Source organism: Eublepharis macularius, chromosome 8, assembly GCF_028583425.1.
Source record: "Eublepharis macularius isolate TG4126 chromosome 8, MPM_Emac_v1.0, whole genome shotgun sequence".
Classification (NCBI taxonomy): Eukaryota; Metazoa; Chordata; class Lepidosauria; order Squamata; family Eublepharidae; genus Eublepharis; species Eublepharis macularius.
Window position 1 is genome coordinate 143,198,533 of NC_072797.1, and position 17,026 is coordinate 143,215,558.

Consider the following 17,026-nt stretch of genomic DNA (forward strand, 5'->3'; position numbering starts at 1 on the left):
CATCGAGGGTTTGCAGGGTTGCTTTCCCTTCCTTGTGGTTTTCAGGCAGAGGCTATGCAGCCAGCAGTCGCAGATGCTGTAGCGTTGAATTTCTTGCATGGTTGGACTAGTCCGGATGGTCTGCAGTATCTTTTCCAACTCCAGGACTGATTTTTTAAAAGCCATAATTTATAAGAGCAAAGACGAAGAACATGAATAATTCTGTCCATTACTAAAACTTCTAGTCCTGTACAGAAGTTACAATGAATGCACACAGCATTGTGCATTCAAGTGTACAATGTACACTTGATTTTTCTGTATACTTCCATTGAATGATTCATTGTACATACAGGCGATGATGCAGTCTGGGCTCCAAGCTTCCAGTTGCTCCCAGAAACCAGACAGAAAGCATTCATTCTGCCGGATCACCCTCTCCATTGCATTTGCAATAGATTTGGTGGTAGTCCTGCCTTCTGCCCCTGTGATAACAGCTTGGGATCCGGCATGCTCCATTCCCCTTGCTCTCGTCTAGATACGCTTTTGCAAGAATAACAGTTCTGGGGTGACTCAAAGACCAGTATTTATTGTGACGTGAACATCTGTAGACTAGAGCCCAGTTTATCAATGCAATGAAATATTATCATCAGCTGACAAAGGTATGCATTTATACCCCAGTTTTCTCCCCAGTGGGGGCCCAAAGTAGCTTGCCACACCCTGGCTTCCCACTTGGTTTTCACTTTCATTTTATCCTTGTGAGGTAAGCTCGTCTGAGACACAGTGACAGGCCCAAGGCCACCCAGCGAGCTTCCGTGGCGGAGAAGGAACTGAGTCTGGGTGTCCCCAGTGCTAGTCCAGCACTCTTAACCGCTACGCCACATTGGCTGGCTGTATACTTGGTGCCTGTGTGGGTACGGGACATGCCCAAGCACCCAATGGTTCAGCTCACCTGCTGCTCGCCAGCGGAAAGTTGGTTTTTCAGTGACCCGTTCTTGTGTATGTAGATGAAATTGGATGTACTTCTATGCATATTTTCACTGCATTCTTACAGGAGCGTGATGTTCTTCATCCCTGGATCCTTTCATTTTCTGTTGTTTATGGAATCCCCCCACCCATTATCTGTACCGTTGCATCCATCTTCACTTGAAACAGACAGATAAACTGAAGACCCCCAACCCTTTTTCCACTGGCTTTTCTTAATTGAATTTTTTTGTTCCCTTTCTCTTTCCATACCCCTTGCCTTCAGTCCAGTCTCCTCCTTGCTGTTTTCAGTTTCCCTCCCCTTCCCTCCTCTACTCATGTGTTGTACCTACTTGAAGCATACTGACAAGGATGCCATGCTGCACTTCTTTGTGGCAGAAGCTGGCACTAGCATAGGAGAAATCTGGAAAAGGTGATGGCTCCACGTGTGTCTCAGAGTTGACGAAGGTGGTTCCTCCTGACTCAGATGGTTGGTCTCTCTAGCCCAAGACGTCGTTGCTGGCCAGCGGTTACTCTCCATGGCTTCAGGCCTGGGCCTTCCTCAACACTGTTACCTCAGACACCTTTAACTGGAGATCCTGGGGCTTGAACCTGGAACCTTCTACGTGCAAAGTACCATCTGCTTCCCAAGAAAAATACGGGCCACGCTCTTCATACTTACACGGCACTTCAAGGGCACAAGACTGATGCAGAGATGCACAAATTGGTTTTATTACTTTCTCACGAAAATATGGGCTGCTCTCTTCGTATTCACAAAGTGCTTTGAACAGAAGACTGACGGGCTTTTATTGAAACAGCCTGCATTACAGGGGCAGCGAGCCACGAAGGATTCTTGCCCGCCTTCCTGTGTTGGTGTGGAGAAAAGGAGAAATCACTGAAATTTGGTCTGGAAATTCTTTTGTTTCTGGCATTTTGAAAGAAAGGGAAAATTTGGCTCTGGGAACCTTGAAACAGATATTTAAATACTATACCCTCCATTTACAAGATGCTGTTTTCAGTAACCTGAGGCATGAACCTAGATGCATCTGTTTACAGCAAGGCAGTGATGAATTTACAGATGATAAACTAGGTGTACTTTTTCTGGCATGGCAATTAGGGCATAGCAGATTTAAATAAGTTTCAGATTGCTTTAATTCACGGAGTCGAGGTTCAGATCTCCACAAATCTGCCACGGAAACTTGCTGACAGGAGGAGGCGAGAATGATGGAAGCCTCTTTAGGTCGCCACCGCAGAGGAAAACCAGGGAATAAATAAATAAACTGGCTTCTTAAAAGGATCTTTTTCAAAGTGATAATGCTTTCGTTACTCCCAGCCTGGCCAGGTCCTTTGGCATGTCATTCACTACTCAGGGCCCTCCCATAAATGCCATTCTCTGCCCAGGGTGAAATGAGGTCAGTGGCAAGGTACTGCCGCGCAAGTGGGTGTGAAGGAAGGATGTGATGTAGAAGTGGTCCTAGTAAGAAGCTCAAAGAGGGACGTCAGATCAGAGGGTCTGGAGGGGTATAAAACACAGCAGGGAATCCCTGGCCTGTCCGAGAAGGGGAGGTTGGAGTACATGGGTTTTCCAAGTTGTTCCCCCCCCCCTTGCAATTCCTTGTACTACCCCCCACCCCAACTGTGAAATCAGAAAGCTGGTTTATGTATTCCATTCCATGGTAATAAGGTGTTGCAACAGGGTGGGAGATAGTTTGTCGTCTCCCTGTGCAATGCACTGATAGGAGGGAACCTTGTGTGTGAACCCGTTCCCTGAAGTGTCACTCTCAGACACTCTGGTTAACGGGGCCACCTTCCTTGCTGACAAGGCCAAGTAGGCATAAACTTGCTTGCATAGCACACACTCACCACTCACACATATGCATAATGCATCTATTTGTACCGGCACATGTTTCTTCCCCATTCCTCCCAGACGAGAGATGGTATCCCATGATGCACCTTCTCTTCACACACGCTCTAACCTTCCTCTGTAGCTTTTCTGAGAGGGTGACTTCTTTACTGAATTGGACGTATTTGGGGGGGGGGAGAGCCAGTTTGGTGTAGTGGTTAAGAGTGGCAGGATTCTAATCTGGTTTGATTCCCCACTCCTCCACTTGAAGCCAGCTGGGTGACCTTGGGCTAGTCACAGCTCTCTGGAGCTCTCTCAGCACCACCCACCTCACAGGGTGATTGTTGTTGTGGGGATAATAATAACATACTGCTCTGAGTGGGTGTTAAGTCATTCTGAAGGGGGGTATGTAAATTAAATGTTGTTACTATTATAATAATGAAAAAGCTGGGTTTCGGGGTTGGGCTAAAAACAGGGGTTCTACATCTCTGCTGAGATCTTGCAGCTTGGCCCGTCAGGAAGGGGGGCATCTGTGCAGAGGGGGATGGGCAATCCCCACTTTGAGAGCCGCAGTGGCGTTTCTTGCTGTCAACCAGAATCAACTCTTCCCTGCCTGTTTGTCCCCAGCCACCTCCAATCTCTGTTATTCCCTCTGGGGAAAACTAGGTGGGCTCTCCAGGGGGATGGGGATGGCATTTTGCAAAATAAATCCCCCCCCCTTGTTTCAGGGAGATTGGGCCTTGGGGAGCCATTTCATGCCCCTCCAAAGAAGGTGCCCCCAACCACTCCATTTGTTCCTATTGTGTGGGAAAACTGACAGCAACTGCAGAAACACATAGACCGTGCTTTCCCCAGGTTCCCATCTCGCTGAAACATTGGGGGGCGGTCTTTAGAGGACAGTTAGGAGTAGGTTGCCTGCAGATTTGGTAAAATTCAGTCCTAAAATGCCTCTCAGATCCCCAGAAAGCCCTGAATCACATTTCCCATTGGAAAAAATGGCCAAATTTTACCTAATTGCTCTTTATTGCCAAGCCGAACTGGAGAATGAGTACTGCCACCCCGTCCTTTTCAGGTTCATGTATCGGGCATGTTTCTGAACTTTTGCTCAGATGCTTAATTGTGTTGCCACGATCTTTCTTCCCACCTCCTCCTTATCCCGTCTCATGGAGGAGGAGAAAGTTAAGGAGGGGAGGAGGATGCAGGAAGGAAGAGTAGGGAGACGGTGGCATCAACTAGAAATTTAAAGCATGCTAGATTAAAAGCAAAACAGTTTGGATGTAAGCTGGATCTAAGGGCAAAAAGAGGGGAGAGGGAAGCGGAAGCCACCCAAAACCGATGCTCTGCAATGGCAACTTGCTGATTATGACCTTGGACACTTGCAACTGCGACTACGCCAGTTACCCAACACGTGCACGGACTAGAGCTACAGGACACGTGTTCACCTGGGGTAAAATGGACATGGGCAGCTAGGAACAGACGTGATTCTAGACACTCGCATGGCCTCGTGTAATTCGTCTCGTCTAGTTCAGCTCTTAGCTGCTGCTGGTCTGCTGCCTGCAAGAGCTCTCCCCCCTCCCCCCCTGTGCTACCCTTTGCTGATACATGGACTGGAGACAGGGCCTGTCCTCCCGGGAATCTGCAGCCTCGTTTTCATGGGTGTACATCCAATTACTACCGAAAAGTGCACAAAATCCAGAGGTGCAATTGACGCATGGTCTCCCAAACAAGTGCCACCTATGGATCGGAAAGCTCCATAAAGAGCATCTGGGGCTTCCTGTCTGTCCACAGGACCCTTCCCCCACCCCCCACCCCAGTACTTACTTTCTTGAACTTTTCCAGATTCTCTGTACACAGCAGAAAAATATAATACAAGCCCTGGAACAAGTAAATATTATGTGGTTTCTGGGGTTTTGGAAGGGAAACGTTTGCATTTTAGTTTCCATTCGGACATTTCCAGCCAGCTACCCTCAACTCCAAGCTAGTGGCAGTACGTGGAGTAAGGAATGCCTAAGTGGTGGAAGTGGCAATGGGGGCTTCGAGGGGCTCCGTCTTTCAGTTTGTCAGCTTTGTCATGTTTCGAACAGTGCCTGGTACACTTTGTTCCCTTTGGGGGACAGCAGGGTGCCGGTGAAGGGGGGGTGGGGGCAAACTCACATTGTTATATATAAAACCTTTTAATCAGCGGCACTGCAGCCAAGCACATCCCAAGCTGGCTGGGTAAAACAGCCGCACCCATTAATGTCGGGAACCACCAGAGAACGTTTCACTTGTAGGCACGTATATTGCTTTGTATGATATCTGTAGCTGCTAGTTTTCTGCTGCTGGAAAAGCAGAGATCACCAAGTGCATATCAGCAAGGGGGCTGTCAAGCAGGGCTCCACAACCTGTGACCTATGAAGCCACGTGCAGTCCGTTGCTCTGATCCTGCGGCCTGCTGTGTGTGTCGTGGCTCTCCTGGTTTGGAAGCGGGGCCTTATTAAGCGGCTGAGAACCTGCACTTAGCTTAGCAGGTCAAAAGTTGTTAGACCAAATCTGTATTTAATTTGTTTTTTTAAAGGATAGGACAGGGCCAGTAACCACCAGCACACTTGCAGATGGGAGGGATGGGGGTGGAGACGAGGAGGTGGGTGCGGCATTCGTGACGTCGCCGATGTTACTACACCGCTTCTGGCAAACCCCAAAACTAGGTTTTCTGGCGATTCCTAGAGCTACCTTTTGTCCCTTGCAGGTTTCCCAAAAGTGATGTCGTGATGTCTGCCACCCCACTCTGAGTGGCAGCAGTGAGCGTGCCTTGCCAGTGAGAGGCCCCCCAGCACACCGTCCCAGTCTGTTTTGCTTAGCAGCCAAGACTCAAGCGACGGAGGCGAGGCCCTGAGGTTCTGGCTGTGGTCCTGGGGCCGAGGGCCTGGGAAAAGGGGAGGGTTGCCAGGTTGCCGCCAGGCAACTGGTGGGAGGCTTCCCTCGCTAGGAGGCCTTACTTGTGGTCATAACGCTATCACCAGCGACGTGCTGATGTCACTCCCCTTGTGCCTGGAAGTTGCATCATTATGTCACTGTGGAGAGTAGCATTTTGCAAAAATTCTGTGGTTTTACCATACTCTTTATGGAACGCTACAGCATTCTTCGTCACTTCTGGTTTAGACCAGAGATGATGTTGGCATGCTGGCATGGCACTAGTGGGCAAGGCCTCCCCCGCCTCTTGCTGGTGCCCAAGGCACTGGTGGGCATCAGAGGGAATTGCTAGGAGGCTGCCTGCTGTCGAGGGAGGCCTGGGATCCCTAGAGGGGAGGGTGGCTGTGTGTGCCCGTGATCGCTTCCCAGACACCACAGGCCCCAGCCGCGTTTGGGCTGAGTTTTAGAGGCACTGGCAGCACCGCTGGGATTCTGCTCCGTTCCTGTGTCCCGCAAAGCACAACTCTTATTTCTCCCCCTTGCCTGCTGTTCACTTGAACACCAAAATGTTCACAGGTAAATGTTGTATGGGGTGGACCCTTTTCCCCAAAAGGGTTGCCTGCCAGGGTTGAGGACATTCATACCAGCAGTATGCAAATTCCTCTCTCTTAATCCCAAACTTGGACTGAGGAGCCGTGATGCCTGGGACATGCAGAGGAAAAGGAGATACTCCACACCACTCTCTCTCTTTTTTTGGGGGGGGGGTGGCTCAAGGTGGCAGGAGATGGGAAGTGAAGGCATCTGATGTGCCGATTTGTGTTTTGTTTGAAGGAAGGCTGGATATGAATTTCTATTTAAGTATGTTGGGGCCACCGAGGCAGGCCTGCAGCTGTCCATGCAGGCCGAGTGCCTAAACTGGAAGCGTTGTTCGAGATCCAGACGCATGACCCAACCCTCTCTGGCATATTGTCCTTACGAATATGCCTTGCTGGGTCTTGTTTACTCAGTTCCCCCCTTTGGGCTGGAGTCTTGGCATGCACTGATTTTATTTATCCAAAGGCTGTCTCAAAGAAATACTTCTTTATGCACAGGAGGGGGAGAACTGCCTTATGCGGACGTCTTTTGAGAGGAAGAGCCTTTCCAGGGAAATAAAATGCCATTGCTTCTGTCACTGTGGCACTCCTGGCTGCTTCCCCCAGCGTTCATGCGCCAGTACGCGCAGCTGCTGTGGCCTTTCCTTGGGGTAAAAATATTGCTTCTCGTGTGCCAGGAGCTTTCTGATCCAGCTGTGGTGGGTGGATCTGTTGCAGGCCCTTTGCAAGCTGGCAGATTTCTAATTGTGCCTTGACATTACAATCTCCGCTGTGCAGTGTGTGATCTTCAGTGGCTTTGGTTTACAGGGATGCCAGCAAGGCTCTGAAATCAGCAGATACCTTCTTTTTTTTCTCTCCCTGCTGTCTAAATCAAAACCAGTTTTTTAGACTAGTCATAATTTATTTAAGAAAGGAGGAAGGGGGAGGAGAGAAAGTAATTTTCCACTCTAATTCAGCCTGACAAAAGCACACACGCTGTGGGGGAAAGAGCAATTCGGAGTGGCTTGGCTGGACTAGCCAAGGATGGAGCGGATGATTTCAGGGAGGGGGGTGGCGGCGGCAGCAACAGACACGTCTGAAGAGGGCAGAGGAGGCTTCTCCCGTCACCCCCTGTGTTCTCCCCTGTTTGTTTCATACCATTTCCTTGCCTCTGATAAGTGGAAAGAAAAGACATTATTATTCAGAGAAGCAAGTTTGAATTGGTAGGTTAATCAACAGGATCTGTAGGTGATTAATTGGCGAGGTCCAGTTTTAGTGGACCGGCTAGCACAGCAGGCTTCCCTCTGGAGGCTGTATTCCGCCTCTCAATTGGATGCCACTGCAGCGGGGAATGGGAGGGAGAAGCAATTGAAATACAGTCTCTGCTTGAGACAGTAAAGGACAGCTTCTTGTTTACTGCGTTGTGAATGCTCTAAGGGCTGGAACTGTGGCTTGCGAAGTTCTTGAAGATTTTGGGGCAGCGCTTAAGGAGGGTGGAGTTTGTGAACGGGAGGGAGCTCAATGTGGAGGTGATTCCGTAGGGTCCGCCCTCTGAAGCTACCCTTTCTCCAGGATTCAAATCTGGGAAATCTGGATCTGGGTTTCAGGGATATCCCAAAAATATAGGATTCCTGAAATCCAGGAATAAATAAAATCCAGTTAAGTCTGATCAGAGAATCCAGGGCCGTTTCCACACTACTCACCTTCATCTGGAATGCTGCAGAACATCGTGAAAAAAAGTAGTGTCTTCTCGTGCGACATCGTGCAAAACTCACGCGAGAAGACATTATCTTCCGCTGTTTTTTCACAATGTTCCACAGCGTTCCGGATGAAGGTGAGTAGTGTGGAAACGGCCCTGGATTTTTTTCAACCATCATTCCTTATGAAGGAAACTATCGGGGCTATCTGGGGTGATGGGCAAGCATTTTTCAAGCAAACTCCACCAAATTTGCAGGGAAGCTACTCCTGACTGTCCTCTGAAGATCTCAGAGTCCATTTCTATGGTCCCCTGAAGAAGCTGCCTCCAGCCATTGTTTCCTGTGGGGAAACATTTCCAAGCAGGCTGTCAGGTAGAAACACACAGGGGCAAGGCTGCCAGTAGCCAAAGGCACCCTCCCGATGGCAAGAAGAAGCCCAACAGAACCAAACTGATGCAGTCAAATGGATGGAATCCCCCCAGAATCAAAGTGAATCAAGGGGCCAAACACCCAACCAGAGAACCATGTCAAAACAGTGAATTCCACCGTAACCAAACTGAAGCCAGGGGCACTGTTGCAACTTGGCCCAACTGAACCAGTGTCACTCATAGAAGCCAGGCAGACGAGGAGGTCTCCTGCCTGGACTGGCCACTCACTCCCTGCCTCACTCCCCCTCCCATCTGCCTCATTCCCCCCTCCTTCCTTCCCCTCTTAGAAAAAAAGGGGGAGAGGCCTAGGAAGGAGCCAGCCAGAGGCTGAAGCCACCTGTCCTGGATTTATCCAGATTCACCCAAATTTATCCAGGGGCCTGGATCTGGATTCCCAGATTGGATCTGGGATCCCCTGATTTGCTTTGGGAAAACCAGATTTAGCCTGATCAGCAAAAATTTGGCTCCCCCCCCACCAAAAATCCTGGGACCAGATTGCACACCCCTAGTTAGGATTTCTAATAGTGAGTTCTCAGTGCCTCGTGAGACTTCACGGCTGCATTCACACTCAGTTTCATATTCACACACAGTTTCATATTGTACTATCCATGTCCTACAGCACTCACTTTTCAAGTGGATTTCCTTGCGCAGAAAAAGTAATCCAGGCATGAAAGATTGCTTACAGCATAAGATCCAACCCCATGTGGATACAGTTCAGTCTCGTGACTGTTTGAGAGAAAGCTAGGACATGAAATCTTTATAAAATCAATACACATTTGACTTCTGGAAGGGACACAGATCTTTTCAATTTTTCTAGGCAGAACCCCAAATATCCTTTTGCGCACAACAAAATGTAATGACTGCAAGACATCTTACATGTACCCATAAAACCATAGCATGCTTCCTACCTCCTGCATCTTACAGGGACACGTTGTTGAGAGTTAGGACTGGCTGTGGCTTGATGCCGTGCAGCCTGGTGTCATCATGCGTTTCTGATAATGTGAAGTGACTCTGCAGTTCGGTCCCCACATAACATGAACCCGTGGTTTATTTTGACAATGATTAGTCTGTGAAGTCAGGATTCAACCTCGCAATTCTGTGAGTCCTGGCTTGCCTTGGCAAATGCAGGTTTCATTTCCTTCTCTCTGTGGTCTGGGAAGACATTTCCAGTGAACAAACCAGGATGTCTGCATTGAGACATTATGGGAAACCATAGTTTGGTTAATAATATCTTCAGATCCTGGTTTGATAGCCCCTAACCGACCCTTCTTTCTAAAATGGCGTGCTTTCAGATGTGCTCTCTGCGCAGGGGGTGTTGGGATAGGAGCTGAGAGAACCAGGTTCAAAGGGCTCATTACCATGAAGCTCATTGGATGACCTTTGGCTTATCACTCTCAGCCAAGCCTACTTCACAGAGTTGTTGTGAAGATAAAATGGAGGAGGGGAGAATTTTATATGCTGCCCTGAGCTCCTTGGAGGAAGGACAGGATAAAAAATGTACCAAATAATTAAACAAACCAAAGAGTTTATTGAAACCAAGGTTTTGCTTGATGACTGAACTGACCTAGAATGAGTCCATGCTTGAAGAAATAAGATCTTTCTGCAGTAGGATTGCCGGGTCTTCCTGGCAGCCGGCAGGAGGTGTCCACGCACGCTTGGCGAGTGCACGATGACAGCGCATCTGGAAGTGATGTCACCACACTGGCCCCAGGGGAGCTCCCACACTTCACGCAAGACTCATTCTTTAAGACTCGGTTCGTTTGGGGCTGAAATTGGCCCTGCTCAAAGTGCGGGAGTGCTCCTGTGGCCAGCCCAAGGGCGTCACTTCCAGAAGCTCTGAAATGCAGCACCTGGAAGTGTGCGTGCCACCCATTGGCCAGGGTTGCCTGCCTGCCCGTGATGGGTGATTGCTGGGTGACTTGCGATGGGTGGGCAGAGGGGCAGACTGGCACCTGGCAAGCCGATATCTACAGGCACCAATAGAAGAGTTATGACCGTTACTGGAACCAGAGCTAGGCTTCTTCAGGTGACAATCTTAAAACAACGAGCAATACAAACAGAAAAATAAATGGTGGGGGGGAAGTGACAGTTTTTCTCCTGAGGGTTCTCTCAGAGTCTGCGCTCTCTTCTGCATGGGGGATGCCACCAAAATGCCAAACTGTTCAAAACAGACGCTTCCCACACTTGAGTAAACTGTGGAATTCTACGCAGCATTTCTGAATAGCCCAGATTTGGGACAAAGAGGGGCAAGGAGCTGCCGTCATTCCTGGCTCTTTAGCAAGTGGGTGTGATGCACGTATTTCTCTAATTTAGACAGTACACTTCTATACACCTAAAGGTGTCTTTAAAACAACCCTCCTGAGGGTACGGAGAAACAAGTTAAACCATCCCTGAGCTAAAAAAAGAAGGCATGTGCAACCGTGAGCAAAGTTACACCCTTCTGAGCCCAGTGGCATCAGTGGACTCAGAAAGGTGGATCTGTTTAGGGCTACCTTGTGGGACTTTGAATGGAACGGAGGTGGGCAAGTTAGCAGTGGAGGCTGTTGAAGACCTTATAGAAGATCTTTTAGCTTGGATATGGAAGAAAAGACCAGGCACCCTTTTTATTCCTGTCTTTTCCCTGTGATGAGGTATAAAGCAGTGCAGGTGGTATGGACGGAGGCATTTTCATTGGGGGGAACAGTGCCTGGGGGCAAGGGAGAGGTACCTTCTCCTCCTGCCCCCGCGCTGCAGCCTTGATCCATATCGGAACCCAACATAAATGCTTTTGGAGATCGGAGACACAGCAGGAGTTCCACCCCCATTACATGACTCTGATGTCGTTATGGTTAGGGAAGAACTTCCGTGGACTGGGGCACCAGGAAATGGCTCCTCCCCCTTGGGCAATGAGCTGTATTTTGGTGGAATAGTGCTGGGGGACGGGGGACGGGGGGACAGACACGTGAATGCACCGTAGCTCCTGTTCTGTACTTCACCTGATTGTGTATTTCATTCTCTGGGGAGATGCAGGAGTTCCTGAATCTGTGCATCCCCCTTTCTGAGGAGGGCCTGTTCCGGACTCACAAGAGGCATCTGTCCCCCTGCCCTCACCGCCTCCCTGCTGCCAGGTTGTGTCATCTCAGCCATGAGGCAGCCACTGGCAACACTTCCCTTCAATAAATTAATTGCCTGCGGCTTTAGGTGAAGGGTCAGTGGGTCTTACTCAGTGGACCTTTAGCAAACAGAACCCACCAAGATCAAGGGGTCAAACAGGTCAGCTTTGCAAGGTCAACAAAGTTTGCATTAGGTGAGTCAGCTCTGTAGCCTATAAGAGATGCTTTTGACAAGGCAATAGGAAGAAAACTGGTTGCGTTATGGGAATACATCTTTTGCTTTGTCCTTTATCAGGAAAGTAAACTGAGTAAATGATTAACGGTATCAACACAGACGTGAGCAAGAAAGCCTGGTACATTTTAGTGGGGCCTGTGCAAGAGATTGTCCCTCTGAATCGTGCCTTATTTAATTGGGAAGGAAGGAATAAGAAGCAGGAAGATCGAGATCCTTGTAAGGGCAGTCCGGGAGAAGCTGCTAGAAACCAGCAGAGGAGAGGATGGGATCTATTTTGATATTAAACCAAATAATAACGCAATGAGTTTCCAACAGGATGATTTACAAGCAGATGGTGTGGACTTTTAAAAGAAGAAATCATGCAACGTTAGTACTCTTTAGCCCTCCAGTGGCTATGTTTGGGAGCACTTGCCGTGCTTGGGGTGCGCCTTGGAGGCCCCGTTGGGTTGCTGTTTCAGAGAGGAGTGCTGAAGACTGGCGGTGACAATTCATACAATGGTTTATGTCCATTTTCTGCATTTGTCTCCCTGTAGTGCCCCCTTTCGTGTGGATTTCCCCGTGCTTGGCGCATGAAGACTGCTCATCCGTGAGAACATTGCCTGGGGTCACTGTGAGACACAGAAAATGGTGGGACTTAACAAGAAGCTTTTGGGATCCTAACGGCACCATAAGAATGAAGAGAAGAGCCATGGGGGTGCTTTGGCTGTGGGTGGCCTGCCTTCTTGGCCTGGCAGTGTCTCTAGAAGGTAAGGGCAGCTTTGAATTGTGACTTCCTTGTGCTGTGTCAAGTGAAGAGGTGTCCCTCTTTACTATAACTTGGTTGCTTGTTAATGGCCAGTGGTCATCACAGTTAGGTGGAGCTATAGCTAGATGGAGGTGGCTCGGTGGCTTTTGATGGTGGGTGCCCAGTAGCTGTGTGACGCACTCCACAACTTTAATGTGCGGGTTACAGTTTTGAATGCAGTCAACCAAGAAGTTCTTCTTTGTGGGAGGTTCAAAAAATAGAGCCTCATGACCAGTGTGGTTGAAAAGAAAACGTGTCCCTGCACTTCTGACCCTTGAATCTTTCCATCATCAAAGGGAAGGCGGGGGGGGGGGGTGTCGCTCACAGCAGTACTAAGCTCTTCCAAAGGCTGAAAGATGTTCGACCTAGTTGAGATTATTGCTTCTAGTCCTCATGGCTTATAAAGAGAAAAAAAGTTTTAATGTGAGTATTTGTGCTTAAAAAGTACAAGGTGCCAAAACTCCAAAGAAGAAAATTTATTTTAAAAATAACTATATAATACGGATTTTAAGGAAGGCAGTGGCATAGTAGAAAAGGAAGTTCTTGCAGAATTGCTAACCTAGCTGCAAGTAATTTCATGAATTTATTTTTGATTAACATGTTCGTATCCTTTCTTACTAGCCTTTCAAGGTGTCTAACAAGAAAAATAGAACAGAATGCAATATTATTTAAAAATCATTTGCCAAAACCCAAAATTTTAGACCCAGTCAGTGTAAATTTCCTATTGAGACCAATCTGACCAGTCTTCCCATTTAGCTGGATATAGAAGCTGGCCAAAATAAAGAATCTTTAAATGTTGAGTGTCCCTTGCGATGGGTGATCATAACCGAATTGGGCATTTGTAGTCTTTTAATTCAAATCTTGCTCACAGCTCAGAACTGACCTGTAATTCTGATTCTAATGGAAACACATTGAGCGATTGAAGGTTTGCTATCATTTCATGTCAAGGTTTGCTGTCGGTCATACATGCCTCCTGCATATCTGCCATGAATGGATATGGGCTCTAACTGTGGCTCCTGAGAAAGGGGGAAGTTCTTTATTACTCTGTGCCTGTTACCTTGCAATGTTTACTTTCTCCTTCTCGCTCCGCTGAGCTCGTGTCCTTGACAGCCAGCCAAAGCTGGCTCACGATGTGCTCTTCCTGAGAACCAAAGATAAGTCCATCTTACTCACTGCTTGCTCAAAACAGTGTCTCACTACCATCACCACCACCCCTCCTTTAACGGTCTTTCCCTTGGCAGGAAGATTCCCTATAACCAGGGCTTTTTTTCTGGGAAAAGAGGTGGTGGAACTCAGGACCACACAATGATGTCACTTTGGGTCAGCTGGAACAAGGGGGGGGGGAGTTTTTAAAAGTTTGAATCACCCTCGGCAAAAATGGACACATGACTGGTGGCCCCGCCCCCTGATCTCCAGACAGAGGGGACTGTAGATTGCCCTCTACACCTCAGGGCATGGAGGGCAATCTAAACTCCCCTCTGTCTGGCAATCGAGGTGATTATGACAGTTTGCATGTTTTATTGGCAATTGGTTGATAAAAGATCACTACTCAAGGTTCCCCATGGGTACGTTATATCCCTACCAGAATAACTGAATTTCATATTTTTCTTTTTAATTAGAGTGACTAACAGCAAGAAAACATGCAATGAACTGCATTTTTTAAAAGTTGCAATTTTTTTGATGAAACCAGTTAAATCAATATGTAATCTCCAAGGAGGGGCGGGGGGTCCAGGCTGACCAGCTGTTGCATTTAGCCAGTGGAATAAGCTTGCCGGAACCAGCTCGGAGTTTCCTTTGGTAATACTCTTTTTTTTAAAGAAGGAGCTGAAGCAGTTTTTATTTTATTCATTAAAACATTTACTATACCCCACCTTTCCACAGGGTTGAAGTTTAGGGAGGAAACATGTATGGCTTGGATCCCACAGTCAGTCTCCACTGCTGGAAGGAGTTTCACAGCATCATCCCAATGCGGCCCCAAAGGACCCCCCAAATGCTGTTCCTGAGGCACAGGAGCGGGGAGCCCAGGTGCCCTTTGGTTTGCCTGCTTGCCTGCCAGTGACTGACGTGCCACCTGACGATTGCCCGCAACTGGCAGGCACCCTGGGCACAAGCGCTGTGTGTGTGGGTGCTGCCGGTGGACACAACAGCACTTCCAGAAGGGACATCATCCTGCTGGCCGTGGGGAGTGCTCCTGCGCTTTCCTTGGGACCGATTTCAAAGAACTGGCCCGACGCAAAGCACAGGAGCAGTCCTGCAGCCGGTGTGGGGATGCCACTCTGGGAAGGAACATCACCTTGTTGCTGCTAGGGGCGCACGACAGAGAGTACCGGGTCCTTCCCCCTCCCGCTGGGTGGGTACGGGGACCTGGCAACTCTACGCAGGAGGCTCCCGGGAACAGCAGGAGGGGAGGAGCAGAGGGGTAGGATTGCTGGCCTGCAGGTAGGGCCCGGAGTTTCCCCAGAATTACAGCTGATCTCCAGGCTGTAGAAATCCGTTCCCCTGGAGGAAATGGTAGCTTTGGAGGGTGGTCTGAAGGGCGTCCCATCCCTGCTGCCCTTCCCAGGCTCCACCCCCTAATCTCAAAGAATTTCCCAACCCACTTCCAGTGAAGATGGCGGAGGAATCGGAAGCAACTCTGTGATGCTCCTGTCTCTTTCATGCGTTATGCATTGATTTGGACCTGCCTTCTTTGATGCAGCAGTACTTTTGTCTTATTTACTGTTTTATATTCTCTCTTGTTTCCAACTTGAGATAAATGGCTTATAATTTTCAACTATGAGCCGTAAGAAGAAAGATACAAAGACGGCCCCTCCTTCTTCCCCTGGAACTTGTGTGGAAGCTCAGGGAGAAGAAATTTCTCTGTTGTAAAATATGAAGACTCAGCTGGGAAAAAAATCTGAGCAATTAAAACAACAATCTCAGCAACTAAAACAACTTTCTGCTAATGATAAGGCAATTGATAAGTCAATTCAACAACTGTGGGAGTCAATTGATGCCACTGGTATATGAATTCAACAGATGGAGACTAAAATTGCTGCCTTGGAAGACTGAACTGTTGCTCATGAGACGGCTGTCTCAGCTTCACATAATATTGTCTCTAACCAAATCTCTCATCTAATTATATCTGGTGTCTAAATATTCGTGTTCTTCGATTATCAGAAGAGTCTTAAAAGACAAGACAGAGGATGGTTGAACTCATGGAGATATTACTTTGTGAGGTTCTGCAGCTCCCTGCTGATAATCAGTTGCAGATTCTTCAGGAACCCGGGAGTGTAAACCAGCCAGCCCCTGTGATCGTGCAGTTTCTACGAGTGGGGATGAGAGATCACCTTTCACATTTGGCAAGAGAGAAATAGGTCTTGTATTGGGATCCTAATAAAGACCAGATTATGCTTTACCCAGATTATACTAAAGAAGTATCAATATTACATCATCAATTTATAAAAGCAAAAGTTCTTGCCAAGAGAGTTGAAGCTGTAATACTACATCACGTATCCTTTCATCTTTTGAGTTCAGTACCAAGATCAAATTAAGAAGTTTTACAATGCTAGGGCAGCAGTAGCTTATCTCATTGGTCTAAAAAAATAATTGTTTGTACTGACTGTTTGAAGAAATGTAAAAGCAATTATATATATATATAGACGCACAAATGAATCTGGGAACAAACAGCTTCCCCTCAATCCTCCCCTCCGTTTTTAAAAAATAATTTTTTCATGTTGCGACTATGGCATATGGCTAACCTAGAGATAATTATTTGGCTTTTTGGTGTGTGTGTGTGTGTGTGTGTATATACACAAGTCTACCGGTATATCTTTTTTTCTTTCCCTAAGCATCTCTAAGCTTTAGACAGATACATGGTCCATAAATAATTATATCTATATAACTATAAAGAGGGGAGAGGCCAGTATTGTGATCTCTGGCAACTTATCCAAGAGCAGAGATTTTTATTTTGTTTTTATTCTCCCCTCCCCCTATTTTTTCCTTCACTTTTCATGTGGGGTGGGAACTTTTATGGTGGGGAATTGCTGGCCGATGTATGGAATTATGAGTATACTTACTTTGTTTAAATTAGTAATTCTTTTAACATGTGCACTTATAATAAATGAGAAATCTTAGAAAGTGAAGCAAAAGCTGCACTCAAAGCAGTTGGGAGAATCAAAGCAGCTGGAGTAGATGGAACACTAATAGAGCTATTTCAAGCTACAGAAATGGAGTCCATCAAAATCTTTACAAGAATCTATCAGCAAAAACCGGAAAACAAAACAATGGCCCACAGACTGGAAACGCTGAGTCTAAATTCCAATTCCAAAAAAAGAGGATACCAAAGAGTACAGCAACTATCAGACTATTGTGTCAATTTCCCATGCAAGCAAAGTGATGCTCAAGATACTCAGAGTTATGCTCAAAGACTTACAGTTTATTGAATAAGAAATACCAGATGTTCAAGTTGGATCCAGGAAAGGAAGAGGCATTAGAGATCACATTGCAAATGGAACATACCAGGGAATTTCAGAAGAAAATCAGCCTGTGATTTATAGATTTTAGCA

At 47.5% G+C, this 17,026-nt stretch overlaps 1 protein-coding gene across 1 annotated transcript in view; it reads left to right on the plus strand.

Moving 5' to 3' along the window:
* LOC129334336 (ephrin type-B receptor 5) overlaps window positions 1–17,026 on the plus strand; it is a 211,808-nt gene that overhangs the window by 33,095 nt on the left and 161,687 nt on the right. The window contains exon 2 of the mRNA XM_054986362.1: window positions 12,229–12,441. Coding sequence (XP_054842337.1) covers window positions 12,369–12,441 — 73 coding nt within the window. The 5' untranslated portion in view covers window positions 12,229–12,368. The remainder of the gene's footprint in view (window positions 1–12,228; window positions 12,442–17,026) is intronic.